The 19900-nt window shown below is 37.1% G+C and overlaps 1 protein-coding gene across 2 annotated transcripts in view; it reads right to left on the minus strand.

The window, feature by feature from the left end:
* The window catches only part of CCDC146 (coiled-coil domain containing 146), a 260083-nt gene that overhangs the window by 115545 nt on the left and 124638 nt on the right, over positions 1-19900 (minus strand). The window contains exon 2 of one of the 2 annotated variants that reach the window (XM_063667681.1): positions 15327-15493. In XM_063667681.1, the coding sequence (XP_063523751.1) occupies positions 15327-15482 (156 nt within the window). In that variant the 5' untranslated portion in view covers positions 15483-15493. Of the gene's footprint in view, positions 1-15326; positions 15494-19900 lie in introns of those variants that run through there. The other variant, XM_054494951.2, reaches the window with a different exon arrangement.

The raw sequence follows: 19900 nt of genomic DNA on the forward strand, positions 1-19900 counted from the left end.
ATGGGATACTGGGTGGGAAAGAAAAGTGGAAAGAACTCTGAAGACTGCTTTACAAAATAATGAAATGGCCAAAGAGATCAAGGAGAAGATGGACAAAGATACAGAGAAGAAATATATAGCCTGAGGGTGGGAAGGCCTGTTTCTGAGATTTTAAAAGGAGGAAGAAAGAGGTGTGGGAGAGGCATCTGCTGTGATGAGGAATTTGGGGAAGTTTTGCCACTTGATATGCTGTGAAAGTCATGCCTCCATTTCCTGAAGGAGACTTCAGCATAGCCATATTGCTTTCCAAGGCTTTCTGTTTCCTTTAGGCTGTGTTGAGATGGGTTTTTAGGTTGGAGGGAGAAGGCTCGGTTTTATTCAGTTCACAAATTATCTGTACAGAGCAGGGGTTTCTCCGGTGGTTCCTTGAGGTGGGGGGCCTGGGAGTGGTGGGGTTGGTGGTGATGATAGGGTGAAGGGGAGAACAAGGAGCCTTCACTTTGCATCCCTCATCTCTATATCCACCACATCCAAATTTTTTCTTCTTTGAGACAGGGTCTGGCCTTTTCACCCAGGCTAGAGTACAGAGGTCTGATCTTGGCTCATGCAACCTCTGCCTCCCAGGCTCAAGTCATCCCACCTCAGCCTCCCTAGTATCTGGGACTACAGGCGTGCACCACCATGCTACCTGTAGTCTTTTCTTTGTAGTTTTTTGTTTGTTTGTTTGTTTTTTGGTAGAGATGGTGTCTCACTGTGCTGCCCAGGCTGGTCTCAAACTCCTGAGCTCAAGCCATCTACCTGCCTTGGCCTTCCAAAGTGCTAGGATTACAAGCCTGAGCCACCATGCCTGGCCTCGAATCTATTTTATATATAGTGCTTCTGTGTAAGACTGCCACTGGGAAAAAGTGATAAAAGCAATTTTAAAAGATGGTAAAACAATCATGGTAGGCAGTGAAGTATCCCTGAAGTATTATGAGCTGAAAAATGTTTTATTAGTATAAAGTGAGTTTCAGAGAACTTAAATGACTTGAAGTTTGCACAGCTAGAACATACTAAGCTAGACCTAAGACCCATTTTTACTCAATCACTCTCCCACCCAATGATCAGGGTTTTTTTCTTTCCAAATCATTAAGATTTAAGATATTTTGAGCCTGTCCATTCTTAGTTGTAGCCTTTATAGACAGCAGAATTCCTATCTTCCTAATCTGAGGTTTAATGTCAGGTAATTCTTGTGCCTCTTTATTTTGTATTTTGCTACTCAGATGTATCTGTTTGTCTCCACCTGGATTGTATAGGCTGAAAAGAGGTAAAGAAATTTTGCCCCAGAAGGTAATAACTTGGCATTAGGGTCTAACCTTGTTGCTTATATCTCCTTTTTGTTTCCCCTACATCAATGTACATACCAGATGGAACAAAGGTGAAAATATGATTATGCAAACCATCAAAGTACTAGGAAAAAACACAGGAGACGTATTTATAACCTCAGAAAAACAAGTCTTTAAGGTATGACACAAAATCCTGAAGCTGCAAAGGAAAAGGTCAATACATTCAAGCATATAAAAAAATTAATTTCCACATAGGGGAAAAAAACTATCATAAGCAAACTCAAACAAAATACAATAAACTCACAGGAAGATTTTTGCAGTGCATGTTGTACACAAAGGCCTACTTTCTAAATGTATAAAGAGTTCCTATGAATGTACAAGAAAAAACTAAACTTCCCAGTGGAAAAAATGGGAAAAAATGTGAGCAGAATTCACACAAAAAATAATTACAAGTGGGTCTTTGTACTAAGACCCTACACGTACTAAGGCTCTACATTTCTAGCTTCTGCATAGTTGCTGCTTTAACATTTGCCCTACATACGTGGCCTGCATACACTTTGTTCTGGAAAACTTGATAATATATTATGTCTGAGTCACCTACCTTCTTCATCTCCTCCTCCCTCCTGAGGGCACACTTTTCAAATGCCAACTAATCCAGAGTCTACACCCCCACTGACCTTTATCACCCCAGTGCCAGGTTCTAGACAACTAGGGACAGACCTTATGAATGGGCCCAGAGCCCAGTGAAATTATTCAAACTAGCCAATCCTAAGCCTGCTTACCCCCACCTCATCTATTCCTTATCTTGAAAACCATAATAAAGGCTCTTGCCCACAGTTCAACCCTCTCCCTCTGTCTTCTGACCAACCCCACTACTTTGCCATGTGACACCCTACTCACCACTATAACATGATGTGTTCCTTCCTTCAGGAACTGTCAGTAATAAACTATCATTTCAATGACAATTATCCCCTGATCTGTGTACCTTCCTATATCTCAAATTTCCTATTCATATACATTTTAAACAGTAAACGTATGAAAAACTCCATTCCACTTATTTTAAGAAAAATATTTTAAAAGACTATGATGAAATAACAATTTTTTTCCTTATCAGAGTGACAATGGTCAAAAACTTAGATGGCACACAGTGCTGGTATGAGTACTGAGACACTCATTTATTACTGGTAGGAACGCAAATTGCTATAACGTCTATAAAGAGTACCTTGGCAATAAAAACAAAATTTTTAAATACACAAACCCATAACCCATCATTCAGCTGTTCCACTTCCGGGTATATATCCAAAAATTTTTAAAGGAGGGATCTTTTTTTTGAGATGAGGTCTCACTCTCACCCAGGTTGGAGTGCAGTAGAGTGATCTCGGCTCACTGCAACCTCTGCCTCCTAGGCTCAAGCCATCTTCTGACCTCAGCCTCCCAAGTAGCTGGGACCACAGGCACACACCATTTCATCCAGCTAATTTTTGTATTTCTGTAAAGGTGGGGTCTCACTTTGTTTCCCAGACTGCTCTTGAACTCCTGAGCTCAAGCAATCTGCCTGCCTCACCCTCCCAAAGTGTTGGGATTACAGGTGTGAGCCACCATACCTGGTCTTAGAGCAAGATCTTGAAGACATATTTGCATGCCTATCATAATAGCAGCATTATTCACAATAGCCAAGAGGTAGAAGCAACCCAAGTATCCATCAGTGGATGAATGGATAAACAAAATATGGGGGGGGGGTGTGCCTGTGTATGGTGGTGCATATATATGGTATATTGTATCTATATGGTGTGTATATATAGGTATACACACAATGAATTATTATTCCATCTTAGGAGAGGAATTCTGACACATGCTACAACATGAACTAACCTTGATGACATTATGCTAAGTGAAATAAGCCATTCATAAAAAGACAAATACTGTATGATTCTCCTTACAGGAGGTATATCTAAAGTAGACACATTCACGGAAACAAAGTAGGAGAAAAGGGGAATTGGGGAGTTGTTTAATGGGTGTAGAATTTCAGTTTTGCATATGAAAAAGTTCTAGAGATTAGTTGAACAATAATGTGAATATACTTAACACAAATGGTACATTTAAAAACAGTTAAAATAGTATAATTTTATCACAAAGGTTTTTTTTGAATCAGCAAATCCACTGACCCAGCAATCCCACTATTAGGAATTTGACCTTTTAAGATGACTACTCCAGTATTAAATGATGCATGTATAAAGTTAGTCACTATCATTATCTGTAATAGCAGATGATTGGAAATGACCTAAATGTCTCATAATAAGGAACTAGTTTTAAAAAGCATGTTCCATTCATGCCTTGAAATACTATACAATGAAAAAAATAAAAATTGTATAAATATGTGAAAAAAACAGTGTATATTATACTACGACTTACTTCTTTGTGCATAGATGTTCTACAAGGCTATATAAAAGATTGTTAATTATAGTTGCCTCTTGGGAGGGGGAGTTTAGATTGTATAATGGGGTAGAAGGCTGACTTTTCATTGTTTACTATTCTGCACCTTCTAGATTTTGTACTATCTATATATTTTATATATTAAAATAGCTTTATATAAATAAAATTAGCCCCATGGCTGAATAAATTTTATTACAATTTTATTATGATTCCCTGATACTCTGTTCCTTAACTTCCCAGTCTGGCTTGCATCTCACTGCTTGACCATTGAGAACCTGATCTTGCTTGCCTAATGAAAACTTTAGTAATTGTCTTGTCTTAGCTAACTTTTCTGGGTTGACTCCTGCTAACTCATTTAACTGATTTACCCGTAAATCAGTTACCAGATGGACAAATTCCCAATCCTACTCCCTTCTGTTTATTTGCCAAGGAATCTACCCAACAGACAACAGTACCCTCTGTCTACCTATATAGTAATACATTTTTTGTTGAAAAACGTATTTTATTTTAATCCTTAAGCTTCCATCTTTAGTCCCCAATGTATTAAAATAGTGATTGCATTACTAAAGGCACTGTTTTACAAGATGCACATTCACCTACTAAGAGCCACCAGCTTTCTAAAGCCAACCTTCTCTCAAAGGAGAAAATACTATTATTTCTCCTAGTACTTATTTTGAAGAGCAACATCTGTTCAGCGACTATTTAGAAAGCCAGTATCAAAGTTTAGATTATTATTTTTAATATTTAATCAAGTTGCTACAACGGTAGTAAACAATCAATGAAAAATAAAGAGGTGATTAAAACTGTATTAACTATGTAATTAAACACACATGCACATACACATGCAAACTAGGATCTCATTATGTCAGTAAAGAACTAGAAAAGGATAAAGGAGAAGAGAAGCAAATAAACCACACAAACAGAGGGACAGATGGGCCACTGAGGGTAGGGCCACTGCTGCGTTTTCCTCCCATTCCTAGCCTTGGGTCTGGCATATTGTAGATGCTCAGGAAAGATTTTTCAGAATGAGTAAAGGAAGATGATCTCACAGGTTGTATGTGAGGAGGTAAAGGACCAATTTTTCTTTATCTTTCTTCTTCTCTGTCCCCTTTTCAACATCCTTCTGACTCCTCTTACCACTAAGCACAGTTGTTCAAATAGAGTTGTCTGACAATACCCCAGATTCCTGGCCAAAATCAATCTCCATGTTTATCACTTTAAAGGTGCCAAGAGGAGGACACCCTAACACAGTGCCTTCTTTCCTCTTACCCTGACCTCTTCTGCAGTGTACAATTTAACTGAATTGAGGGGTATTAATCTACTTTGCAAAGTGGAATATGGCCTGTATTCTTATAATCTTAGCGTCAATATTCAATCTTTGTAAATGGATTTAAGGAATGTTGATATCTCAAATATTTAAGTGCATTACAAGGTCTTCTTCCATACTGGAAAAATTTTTAAATTTCCACCCCACTGTCAGAGTAAAAACAATAATAACAAAAATATGGGAACAATAAAACCTATCTGTACTGTTCAATAAACTATCCGTCTCTTTAAAGATTCTTGACGGCCAAAGAAAATCTTGAAAAATTATTCTTGCAAGGGTGCCTGGATGTCTGAAGGAAAAGTGAAAACATGCCAATAATAGCAAGATTTGCAGGAAGGTTTATAAAAGAAACTTAGTCATTTTTTAAAGCACAGCCTATAAGTACAGCTGTTAGTGAGGGGTGATAACTAAGGAGAGGTTGGGGAAACATACTAGAAATATTTAAACAGTGTGTACATATTTATCTTTGTTTTAATACACAGTCTACTTTAAAAGTCAAATTGTAAAACCTAAAATAGCAGTGTTTAAATGTGTGAATGTCAAGTGAACAATGTCAAGTGAAATGCATGCTGAAGCAGGAAACGGAAGATTGGGTTCCAAATTCCACCCTGATGTGTAACCCAGGACGAGTCTCAATCTTCCAGAATCTTTAAGATGGAAATAGCAATATCTCAAAACTCCTGTTACAGAATCATTCTGAAAAGTAAGTTTACACACTTGAAACTATTTCGTAAGCTCCTTGAGGGTGGGGTTCTTATCTTTTCCTCTTTATGACCAGTTACTTAAGGTATAAAAAAAAAAGAAAATATTTAATTCCTTGAAAAAAAATTGAAATGTCATTAGGGATTATCTCAAGCTCATTAGTAACTCTATAGAAGGTCCAACCTACAAAATAAATGAAGCTTTAGTAGCGTCGGCAAAGCACCAATACATTCAGTAATTAAAACTTTAGGCCAGGTGCAGGGGTTTATGTAATCCCAGCATTTTGAGAGGCCGAGGTGGGTAGATCACTTGAGCCTAGGAGTTTGAGACCAGCTTAGACAACATGATGAAACTCTATCTCTACATAAAATACAAAAATTAGCCAGGCCTGGTGTTATGTGCCTGTGGTCCCAGCTACTCCAGAGGCTGAGGTGGGAGGATTGCTTGAGCCCAGAAGGAAGAAGTTGCAGTGAGCTGAGATTGTGTCACTGCACTTCAGTCTGGGCAACAGAGACAGACGTTATCTCAAAAAAAATTTATTTAAAAAACCAACATTTATTTATCTGGTACCAGCCTTAAGAGAACAAAATATATAGAAAATAAAGCATCTTTTGAATATGTAAATATCCTCATAAAAAAAGATAATTTTACAAATATGAAATTAGGTAAACAATGGCAGCATCTTTTTTTCAATACACAGTGGTAGACTGTGTTGTTAAAAATACATAGGTATCAAGCTGCAATTCTTTCAGAAGGCATTCTGAATACTGTATCAAGAACCTACTGTGTCTACTACACCTCTAGCCAGAGACTTCCCCCATAGGCTCAGATCCACATACTGGACATTCCCTTCAGACCTGTTGCTTGTTCTGAACTCTTATGTATGGTGCCATAATTTGGCTGATTTCCCAAATCAGAATGCCAAGCATCAATTTAGAATCCTTTCCTCACCCACTCCATCCACTCAGACACTAAGGCTATAGAATTTTATACTTCCTTAATATCTCTCCTAAATGTATTCACTCCTTTTTTCCTCATTTCCACTGCCACTGTGCAGTCTCTCTTCACATCTTCATCACTGAAATGGCATTCTAACTGGTGAGATGGTAGGAATGGAAAACACAAATTCAAGAGATAGTACCAAGAGAGAACCAACTGACAGAACCCAGGAGCAGAGTTAGGTTCCGGAGAAGGATAATGGATTTAGCTGTGAGTATGTTTAGTTTGAGGTACTTTGGGGTCATCTACATGAAGATATTCCAAGTATGTGCATACATGGGTATGGGCAAAAAACCAGATTCATAGTGGACCCTGTGTATATGGATGCAATGTCCCCCTTCATGTCTTACTGCCTTAAACGTCTTTCTAGACCATCTCATCCCACAGCAGTTGGGCCTCCTTTTGATAACACTGCTTGTATCTTCTGGGTCCAAAATCATATGCCTTTTGTTGACATTTAATATTTCAATCTTCTTGTTCACAAATAATGCTTCTAAAGAATTGGAACCTTTTTATGCTTTACGTCCATAAATTCTCATGGTATCTAGCACAATCCAGTACACAGGAGGTGCTCAAAACCAAGGAGGAGTTGAAGGGATGAATTTCAGTAGCTTTAGCAATAATAATTATAAACATCTAGCACAGTGCCTGGCACGTAGTGAATGCTGTATCTTTTATCTTTTAAATAGATTAAGACTTAATGTCCAAAATTATTGTTCACAAGGTTCTTGACATCTTAGTACTCATCAAATCTGACATGCAACTGAAACTTGGACACAAATGCTGCTATTACATATTTTGTAAGAAGTACAACCACTCATAGTTTTATATATAACCTGTTTTCATGAAAAGGTCATATATTGACAAACTTAATCCATCTTCATCATTGCCTATGATGATTTGTATACATCCACATTCTACTTTTAGTTTCATATTCTATTTTGATTCATAGTTTTACTTCCTCGGTGTTTCCCTACAATGTTTGCTCTCCCTTTTATGCCTCCCAAATGCAATGCTCCTATGCCTCCTTTTCTCCACCCCTTGGCTAAGTCAGGTCAAAGACTTACTTAACAATGATTGGCACAATAATTATTTTCAGGAAATAAAGAGAAGGGAGGAGATGCCTGGCCCTTGGTAAAAAGCAAAGAGCCAATTATTTCGCTTAGGTGAAATAATTTAATGTTTTGATTTTGGCTCACAGCATTAAGACAAAAATGATTTTACGGCCTCCAAGTCTTGGAAAAGTTCAGCGTCTGACACACTGACCCTTGACAAGTGAGGTCACATTTATTGTGAGGTCACAGTGCTGCTTTACATAAGCACATACAGATAGAAGTAGAAATCCTAACTAGGGAATACCATGAAAGCTATCACTTATATTAACCCTGGACATGTGACAGCATCTAACATAATACCCATCGGAGTGTGTGCTGGTTCAACCTCTTTGGAAAACTGATTGAAGGTCTTTACTAAAGCTGAATATAAACCTAGACTATGACAGATTAACCCCACTCCTGTGTATATACCCAAGATAAGTTCATTCTTAAGTACAAGGCCTGCATAAGAATGATCACAGAACCTTATTCATAATCTTCAAAACAGGAAATAATCCATTTTTGTAAACAAAACAGAATGGATCAACAAATTATGGTACATTTACACAGTAGTGAGGTAGGAGGCAGAACTTGACTTCGGAGGCGGGGCTTGGACATCACACCAAATTGAGGACTAGCTAAAACAGATGTGAGGCAGAAGCACCTCCCCCATTAGACACCAATGTGCCATGTTAGTTTACTGTTGCCATGGTAACACCGGGACGTTATTGCCCCTTTCCATGGCATCAACCCGACAACCTGCAAGTTACCACCCTCATTCTACAAATTTCTGCATAAACCAGTCCTTAATTTGCATCTAGTTAAAAGTGGATTATAAATTTGAGTGCAGAACTGCCTCTGAGCTACTATTCCGGGTACACAGCCTATGGGGTAGCCCTGCTCCACAAGGATCAGAACCTCTGCTGCTGCAGTTCACTGCCACTTCAATAAAAGTTGCTGTTTAACACCACAGCCCTCTCAAGGGCAAGCCTCAATTTGGGGGCTTGACTGTCCTGTATCATCAGGATACTAAGAAGCAATAAAAAAAGAATGGAACTACTGCCATGCATAATGCTATTAATGAACCTCACAGCTATAAAAGTGAGCAAAAGCAGCCAGACACAAAGAAAAACATACTGTATGACTCCATTTATATGATGTTCAAGAAGAGAAAAACTAACATATGATAAGCCAGTATAGTGGTTATCTTGGGTGGGAGCAATGACTGGGAAGGTCTCAAGGGAGACCTTAGGTTCCTGGAAGGAGATCCTGATCAGACTGAGAATATGGTGGGAGAAGAGATCAATCAATGAGATACATATTTAAAGGAGATATTTAACTCTCAAACTGACAAAGAGAATACAGATGATTGGGAGAACAATGACAAATTCAGTTATGGACATGTTGGTTATAGGCATACGTAAAAAACCTGATCTGTACACTTAATATTTGTGAGATTTACTCTATATGTTATACCTTAACAAAAAAAAATTAACAATATAAAGAAAATGGGACAGGATTAAATATCCAATAGGACAAAAAAAAGTCTGGAGTACCAGGCCTCATAATTAGGCAGCAATGGCCAATTTGGGGAGCAGGTGTCCCACATTAACCCACACATCCCATTGATGGGAGTTGTGTGGCTTGGTTTCCAAGCATCACTTAATCACTTTTTTTTTTTTTTCTTTTGAGACGTAGTTTCACTTGTTGCCCAGACTGGAGCGCAATGGTGTGATCTCGGCTCACTGCAACCTCCGCCTCCCAGGTTCAAGCAATTCTCCTGCCTCAGCCTCCTGAGTAGCTGGGATTACAGGCATGCACCACCACACCTGGCTAATTTTTGTATTTTTAGTAGAGATGGGGTTTCACCATGTTGGCCAAGCTGGTCTGGAACCCGTGACCTCAGGTGATCTGCTCACCTCGGCCTCCCAAAGTGCTGCGATTACAGGCATGAGCCACTGCGCCCAGCCCCAAGCATCACTTTGAACATTCATTCCAAGGAGTGAATTAACACAGTGTAGTTCCTGCCCTGTTAGGTCTTATTGCTTAATGTGATCATAATGTCAGTGGAGAACTCTAAATTTTTTTTCTTCTTAAAAAAAATAAAGGGATAGGTGTGCAGAACGTGCAGGTTTGTTCCACAGGTCTACGTGTGCCATGGTGGTTTGCTGCACCTATTGACCTGTCCTCTAATTTCCCTCCCCTCAGCCCCCAACCCCCCAACAGGCCCTGGTGTGTGCTGTTCCTCTGTGTCCACGTGTTCTCAATGGAACTCTACATTTTCTATGCAAACTATTTTATGCTGATTAGTCAAGTGATGTGGGAAGAGTTGAGAGGTTGGAGAAACCCCTGTGAGCTGGCTACTCAGGCAGTTCCCTGAAGGACATGAGATTTGAGCCAGGATCTCAAAGGTTAGGAACAGACCCAGGGGTTGCAAAGTACAGTCTATGCAAGCATTTTGTTTGGTTTTTTAGTACGAATGGCATAGCTTAAAAGCAATGGAGGCAATAGGACTAGGCAGATTGGTGGATAGCCATGATCTTACATCATGTATTTTGAATTTATGCCAGTTTCCTTAGACATCTGAAGTTACTCCTTCTAAATGTGGGAGAGTCCCTGCTGAGGGGAACAACATAAAGAGTAGATCCTGAGAATCTAAGTGAATGACTAGATTGTGAAAGTAGTTTGGGTATAAATTGCAGAGGCCTGTGAATGTCATACTGAACACATTCTTCAGGCAATATGAGATGAGAGCATGACACCCATGCATTGCAACTTGGCAGTGCTGGGACAACAGTGCAACTAGCATTAATAACAACGAATGATATAAACAGCTTCTGTGTTTTCCAATGTTATGCCAAGCAACTGGACCCTTGGAACTGGATTTCTGACTGCTTTTCTTCAGTTGTCATCTGCACTTTTGCCATTTTTGTAGATACAGTTTCCGTTTAAACAACTGAAGGAAGACAAAGTAGGTTAAAAGACAAAGACAACTGAAGGAAGATAAAGTAGGTTATACACAGTATGTTAAAAACTTGTGAGACCCATAAATTTTAGAGTAATCCTAAAAGAATTAGAAAATAAATTTACAGATGCCAATTAGGAACAGTATCTTAGTGGTGTTGTTATGGAAATAACGTTTTCTGAAGCCAATAATTCTGAATATTCCAAAAGTTTGCAATTTATCACTGCTTTGAGGAGGAGTTCTCAGGCAGTAAAATTGCTGATATTGATACTACTCAAAAGGGTAGGTAGCACAGTTCTTTGAAACTATTATTGAAAGCTCTTGGATATAATTATCAGAGGCCTGTTATACCCAGCAATTAATAACTATAAATTATGCATCCATGTATATTGAGACATTCTTGAAATATTTATTAATTGTTAGATTGAGGATCAATATGCATGAGAAGTTGTCCTAAGTTCTTTAATTTTGCAAAACAAACCTTAATCTTTGGCTTAGAAAACCTTGAAGATAATCTTTACTATGAGCATAACTTTTGCTACAAATAAACTCAAGTTGTTGTGATTTTTACTGTTATGGCTTCTTTATAAACTGGTCTTAAGGTCACTCTGTGAAGAGTGGCTATAAGCCAAGATAGCTGCTTTTAAGAAGAGCCCTGACGGGCGGGGCGTCAGGTTCCTGTGTGTCAGTCAGGTGAGACACAATGACAACAATGAGAAGGTGAAACCAAACTCATGAAACAGAAAAAATTTATTACTTACAGATCTGACAGCTTAGGGTGCTGATGGGGAGCGCGGATAAGTCTGGGGGTGGCAGGGAGCTCAGCAGTGGGTGGGGAGTGAGACAGCAGCTGTGGGAGCTCACCTTTATTAAGGTATATGGGTATTAATCCCTCCAGTCTTCTCACAGGAGTTGTGGATTGGCTGGTTTAAGGAAAACACGCCAGAAGGGGGAAACTTATTTATATGACTCTGGTGTTGACCATTAAGTTTTATCATGGTCAGGAGCTGTGGGGTGTTTTTGGTTTGGGATTAGCAGAATGAGAAACAAGTGGGTTATATCTCAACCACATGGGGAGGAGTTATTTTAACTAGTACAAAGATCGGGTATGATTGGGTTTCAAACAACTTATGTCAGAACTAAAAATGCATGAGCTTACAGCATAAGTGTATGTTGAGTCAATGTCTTTGGTAGCTACTATATCAAACAAATGTATGACACAAGTTTAGCCTTATTTTTGATTTGATTATTAAGGGTAGTGCTGGAGAGGTAGAAATTCTATTGCAAAGTTCGACATATGATGGATTTTGACAGAAATGTGAACTCTTCACTTAAAATATTAAGATTAGAGGAAGGAAATCATGGTTTTAAAAATACAAAGATAAGCATTTCTTTTTCTCCATACCTTTGCCAGCATCCGTTGTTTTTGACTTTTTAATAATAGTCATTCTGACTGGTGTGAGATAATATCTCATTGTGGTTTTGACTTGTATTTCTCTGATAATTAGTGATGCTGAGCATTTTTTCCTACTTTTGTTGGCCACATGTATGTCTTCTTTTGAGAAATGTCTGTTCATGTCCTTTGCCTATTTTTAAAATGGGGTTATTTGTTTTTTGCTTGTTGATTTGTCTAAGTTCCTTATAGATTCCGGATATCAGACCTTTGTCAGATGCATAGTTTGCAAATATTTTCTCCCATTCTGTAGATTGTCTGTTTACTCTGTTGATAGTTTCTTTTGCTGTGAAGAGGCTCTTTAGTTCAGCCACTGTGGAAAGCAGTTTGGAGATTTCTCAAATAAAAGCAGAGCTACCATTCAACTCAGCAATCCCATTACTGGGTATAAAATCAAAGGAAAATAGATCATTCTACCAAAAAGACACATGCACTCATACATTCATCACCACACTATTAATAACAAAGAGGTGGAATCAATCTAGTGGCCCATCAGTGGGGGATTGGATAAAGAAAGTGTGTTTTATATATACACCACAGAATACAATGCAACCATATAGGAGGATGAAATCATGTCCTTCACAGAGACATAGAAGGAGCTGGAGACCATAATCCTGAGTGAATTAATGCAGGAACAGAAAACCAGACACAGCATTTTCTCATTTATAAGTGGGAGCTATACACTGAGCACACATGGATAAAAACATGAGAACAAATAACAGACCCTGCAGACTACTAGAGAGTGGAGGCAGGAAGGGGAGTGTGGGTTGAAGAACTACCTACCGGGTACTATGCTTACCACCTGGATGCAATATGCCCATGTACCAAACCTGTACATGTATGCCCTGTATCTAAAATAAAAGTTAGATTTAAAAATATATAAAGATAGATGTAGAAATAGATTTAAATTTGTGTGGATATAAATATTCATGAATCTATTTCCTAGCTCTGTCCACTGAGAGGGGCTAGAAGCTATGACATTCTAGGAGCAATGACCATGCTCAGCATTAGTATCCTGGTTTCCAAATATCATTCTCCAGTAACAGTAACTAGGGATCCTCCAAGAAATGGCTGATTCTAGGGCTGGAGCAAAGAAAATACAAGATGAGCCCAGAACACATTCTTGTGCCAGAAAGTAAGGAAGTGCAGAAGAAATCACAGAAGCATATCAGAAGGACAAGTGAGCCTACCTGAAGGGTGTACACTGGCCAAATGTGGGACAATGATAGCATGAAGAGGAATGACAGTGAGAAACATAAGTCCACACGGATAAAAAGATGAATAAATAAGGAAAGAAGAGAAAGTTCTTCCTTATAGTAGAAAGCCACCTAATAAATATAGAAGAAATGATGGAATTAGAAAATCACCATTTGACAACCATCATAACAAGAGTTGATCTGGGTAAGTATCACCAATAAATCCCAAACTTGTAGGTGAAAATTTTAAGAGGAGTAAGACAACCACATAGTCTCAGAGTATCTCTTCTTGAGGTGCTTATTAATTTCTAACAGAAAAATAAATAGAAGGTAAATCTGGAAGTCACCACCTTAACCAAGTGATCAAGATGAACAAGTCTAGCAATGGGACAAGGCAACGTCATGTGTTCCTGGTAGAAGATACTTGAGAAGGATACAAGATTGCGTCTTTATATCTTTACCAAAAATACATAGCTTGAATCTAATAATGAGAAAATCGGAAAAATCCAAATTGAAAAAAATCACAAAATAACCAGCCTCTTCTCTTCAAAGTGTCAATATCACGAAAACTAAAGAAATCCTGAATTTCCTTTAGATTAAAGGAGACTAAAGAGATGACTACTTAATGCAATACATAATCTAGAATTTTCTTTTGCTATAAAGAACATTATTGGGACAACTGGCAAGACGCGAATAAGGTATGTAGATTAGAAAATGGTATTACATCAATGTTAATTTCCTGATATAATTGTACTGTGATTAAGAGAATGAATATATTTTTAGGAAACACCGTGATGCATTTAGGTATAAAGGGGCATCGTGTCTTCAGAGAGAGAATGAGAGAGGTTGAGAGAACAAGAAGATAGAAAGACAAGGATAAAGCAAATGTGGTAAGATGTTAGCATCTGAGAAATCCGGGTTAAAGATACATGCAAATTTTTTGCACTAATCTTGCAACTGTCCCATATATCTGAAATTATGTCAAAATAAAAGAAAAAGTCAAAACTGTAGAAAAAGTGAACAATTTAGCAATTTAGATCCTGTATACACATATATAACACTATTATTTTTAAAATTACTTTTTTATTGCATTCTGTTCCATTTTGGTTTTGCTTCTTGGTTTATAATAAACTCTGCTTTTGCTTTAAGACTTTTTAAACTTATTTTTTACTATGACTATCAAATTTCTTAGAATGTTTTATTCAGTTATATAAAGTTTATCATCTGAAATTCAAATGTCCTCTAAATCATTTTCTAGAGTATAGCGCTCAGGCATGACAAGGTAACAGTTGAATACATAGCCATTAGTTTAAAAAAAAAAAACTCTCTTCATATATGGGTATTTCCTAAATGTTCATCTTGCTTTTTAAAGTTCACATAATGAGAATATATAATTCATCATATTCCCCTTTTTGCTTGTTTGCTGACAGAAAACAGCAGATTTCAGTGCTCCATTGCAGTAACTATAGTTAGTTAGGTAAATATATATTCTTTCTATCATTATATGACAAGATATTTTAATTTTATGGAAGCAAATGTAGTATATGCAATAATAAAAGAAATCTTCTTTATTTCATGTACCAACCCATGAAATGTATGTAACTGACTGAATATATATGCAAATACTTATGCTACGAAAGTATCAGAACCTACACTACTGCACTGGTTCAGAATTACATGATAAATTTTTGGAAGAAAAGGCAGGGACCATTTTGTTTTAGTGTATCAAGTTGTAAATATCACCTACAGGATATATGTAATAAAGAATTTTGATAATGATATTGGCTTCATTTGAATTTTTAAGTACATGTTGAGTTGGGTTTTACTGTAGTAACATATAAAGAAAAATATACCTCATGCAGAAAAATGAAAGCTGGAGTTTCAGATAAATCAACAAACCGCTCATCTTGAATGTTAATTGTGGGCACTATGGCATAAATGGGCTCTTGATCCTTTTCATCTTTCTCCTCTTCCTCTTCTTTTTCTGTGTCTGTGCTACTGTCTTCCATTTTTCACGATTCTAAAATAAAATTAATCCATATGTGGCTATTTAGGAGTGTCTTCACTTATAAAGTAAAATTAATGGAAAATAATAAAAATAAGCAAAAAACTGGAATAAGCTATTCTTCAATGAAACTACAAATCAGAAAAGTTAGCTATAATCTCATTATAAAAGACTGCTTTTTTGCAAAGATACTCTCTATTGTTGCATTCAAATCAATCATTCTTATTTTTAAAAGTATGCTACTGTTGCATTAATTGGAAAATAAAATATATATATGAATTATATATGTAAAATATATATGAATTATAATGAGAATGCAAGTCAGTATCATCCTAGACATTTACGAAACAAGAAGTCAGAAACCTCTCCAGCTATCCTATTATAGAGGTATCAGAAAGCACACTTTGCTTTCTGATACCGCTATAATCTATACATTGTACATATTTCTGTAGAAAAGTGCTTAAAACACTGTATTGTAATTTACTATTTTTCATATTGTCTACCTTATTGGACTTCTTAGAACAGAAACTATATTCTTATTTACCCATATACCTTCAACACCTAGCAAATAACATACTTAGAATGTGTGCTAAAAATAATTGCCAACGGGACAAACAAGTTCTGCTGTTCTTCTAATGTCCAAAGAATATTACAATTGCAAATAGTTTACCTGAATTTTCAGAAATAAAATGCTTAATACTAAATCAGTGCAGTAACAATAATTCATTCACTCCTTATTGGAAAGTTAATTTATTCAAAACCAAATTCCCACAGGAGCAAAACTGAGGTTCTACTGTAATTGCTGTGGGCAACTGCTAACACCAGCTTCGAACATTTTTTTCCTCAAATCATATTGGCAGGGTGACCTACATAATTTGCAGGACCCAGTACAAAAAAACAAATCTGGGATTCCTTGTCAAAATGTCAGAAAAATGTTCTCTGAAAGTTACTAATATATAAAAAGTTTTCCCTTTAAAAATATTTTATTACTTATAAAATATAATAGGGGTAATAGTAATATGTGAATAGCAACAAAAACTAAGTGAATAGCAATGAATCCTAAGAAAATATTTTTGATGTCACAATTTTATATAATAAAAAAACAATAATGTCATATCTTGATTGATCATAAGATTTTTCTGGCTCACTTTTCTGCAAATTAATTTACTAGATCATCAAAATTTATACTCATTGTAATTTCATTTTTAATTGATCAAACTGAAAGTGATGTGAGCTGCTCTTGGGAGATGCAAGATCATAAATAATTTTTGGCAATTTTTAATTTGAGAAGAATCTTCCTGCTCATGCATCTTTCACTGAAGCTTATAAGAATATTTATAGGCTGTGATAACATTTAAATAAATTTCTGATATATCATTTCAAAATATAACCTTTTGAGCTGATGATTCTCATAGGACAATTTTCTAAAAAGATTTAACTCTTCATAAAAATCAGCTTCCTCTGTGAATTTAATTTTAAATCTACATTTATTCAACACTCATTTTAATGTTTCCTCTGACAATTCCTGTAACTTCTGGAGGTTGTGCAATAATCCAAAAGTGGCTTTATATTTTGTATATACACAAGAATACTTGCTTATATGCATTCTATTGTTGTATGTTCAATTACAAAGAAAAAAAACTTAAAATGGTCTTTCTTGTTCATACTTCATTTATTCAAAGCTTCATAAGCTTTATTCAGGCTTAGAAAAGTATTATTTTCTGTCACATGCGATCACCTTTAATTTCTATTCCTAAACTTATGTATATTTGATTTGCAATATTATAGCAATTTTCAAAACTGGAGATTTTAAACTCTTTGAAGAATTCTAATAACTCCTTGACATGTTTTATTGCAATGTCTGTGTGTTTGCTTTTATTTTGTAATATTTTACTAAAAAAGTTTTCTGCATGAGTGCCAATAGTTTCTTTCCTTATTATATGTGCAGATACCACAGAGACAGGTGCTGGGGACCAGCCTCCCATGATAGGTTCCAGAACTGTCCCCATGCAGGCCTCTTCTTTCTCCTGAGGCCATCACTGATGTAGCTGTCCCTATTACTTTTGCTGTCATGTTGCTTCTGCTGCTATTACTGCCATTGCTTTTGCCAATCTGCACTCAAGTGCTGGCCTGGCTGCCTTGGGACTCTGTGATACCCCAAACTGCCCTGATGCATGCATTTGAGCACCAGGCCACAGGCCTACTTGATTGGCACCCACACCCTCTGCCACAGCCATCGATTCAGGCCTGTGCATGTGCACACTGCTGCCTGGCCTATCTGTGCTGCTCATGTGAATGTTCAATTGTTCCAACAGACTTTATTTACAAAACTCAAGCTCAAAAATAAAATTTTAAGTATTTAAAAATGGTAACAGCAGGGCATTAAACCAAGTGCAGGGCCCCTCTGAGAGCAGGTCCTTGTGTGACTGCATAGGTCATATATCTATGAGGCTGAAGCTGGCCTTGTATATTAGCCATCGATTTGGTCATGTATTCAAATAGATCCACAACAGTTTCTAAAAGGACTCTGTCTTAGTCAGCAAGGCCTCCGCTGGTCCAGTTTGGTGACATCGGGATGACTGCCCTTCTGGAGAGAGAGCGAGTAAAGTGCCTCCATTGCATAAGAGAATGCCAATATCATCATCAGCTCTTTTTGATCTCTGAAATCCATGAATCCTCACTGAATCAACAGAACATTACACTTACACTCTTCTCTTGCCAGAGAAGATAACTGCAATTGTCATGCTTTTAAGGTCTGAATCTTCTGCTGAATATGTATCATTTCTCATGTAAATCTTCCTGGATTGGCTGTTCCTTGATGACACTGAGCCTCACTCTATAACATGGAAAGCACGTTCCATCATAAGAAGCCAGAAGGCTTGGTAGGATCTGGTTCTTGAATGTATTAGTCAGGTGGTCACAGACATATCATTTATTCATTAAATTTACTCCTCTCTAAAATGGGGTAAAATTAGTAAAACAAAACAACAACTAATTTTTATGTTTCAAAAAGATGTGCAGATTAAATGTGATAATGCCTCTGGGATTTGAGCTTCACTCTATCTCTAATTTTCTGCCAGCTGTAAATTATACATGCACTTGTTTTCCTCTTCCTGCTGCTACAAGAATACTTCAGAGGTGGTAACATATACTTCCATCAGGAGGCTCCAAATATCTGATTGTCTGTTGTTATGTGATGTTAATAGCCAGTGGTATCATTTGACTTCCCTTTCTTTAACACATGTTTGCTTTTTTCAATGCCCTAAAGTGTTTTTTTTTAAAATAACTATTATTATTATGGCATTACAATACTTTATATTTGCTAGGTAATCACAGTTTATTGCTTAAATCTTCAAGCAGCTAAAACTGGTTTGGCTATGTATTTAAATTTGTTTTGTGAATAAACTAAAATATGTACACTCAATCCTTTCATGGATATTAAATGTGAATGAATATCCCAGAAAAATATTTCCTTCAGAACATTAGGCTATATCTTATTTTTAACTTTTTTATTAAGAAGTTTTTCAAAGGCTGGGCATGGTGACTCACGTCTGTAATCTCAGCACTTTGGGAGACGGAGGCAGGTGGATTACCTGAGGTCAGGAGTTCAAGACCAGCCTGGCCAACATGGTGAAGCCCCATCTCTACTAAAAATACAAAAAAAATTAGCCAGGCATGGTGGCATGTGCCTGTAATTCCAGCTACTTGGGAGGCTGAGGCAGGAGAATCACTTGAACCCTGAGGGTGGAGGTTGCAGTGAGCCGAGATTGCGCCATCGTACTCCAGCCTGGGAGACGGAGCGAGACTCTGTCTCAAAAAAAAACAACAAAAAAGAAAGAAAGAAAAAGTGTTTCAAATATAAACAAAAGTAGCAGATTAGTACAATGATTCCACAAGTACCCATTAACCAGCTTCAACAAATATCAATTCATGAGCAATTTTATCTATAACCCTTCCACTTCCCCTCTGAACTCTCTAGATTATTTTGAAGCAAAACCTAGACAATTAGACTTAAAAATATATCCTAAAGAACTTTATAGGAATATACAGAGATAGACCTCATCCCTTTTCATAGCTGCATAGCACTCCTTTGCATAGATGCACCATAGGTTACTCAATTTCCTATTTATAAACATATTGAATATTTCCAGTTTTCTGCTATTACAAAAGGGTTGCATAGTATAGTACATCTATTTATTTTAAAATAGGTATATATGTGTATTTTTTTTTTGAGACAGAGTCTCGCTCTGTCTCCCACGCTGGAGTGCAGTGGTGCGTTCTCTGCTCACTATAACCTCTGCCTCCCAGGTTCAAGTGATCCTCCTGCCTCAGCCTCCAGAGTAGCTGGGATTACAAGTGTGTGCCACCACACCCGGCTAATTTTTGTATTTTTTGTAGAGACAGGGTTTCACCATGTTGGCC

This window comes from Pongo pygmaeus, chromosome 6 (assembly GCF_028885625.2).
Source record: "Pongo pygmaeus isolate AG05252 chromosome 6, NHGRI_mPonPyg2-v2.0_pri, whole genome shotgun sequence".
In the NCBI taxonomy this organism is placed as follows: domain Eukaryota; kingdom Metazoa; phylum Chordata; class Mammalia; order Primates; family Hominidae; genus Pongo; species Pongo pygmaeus.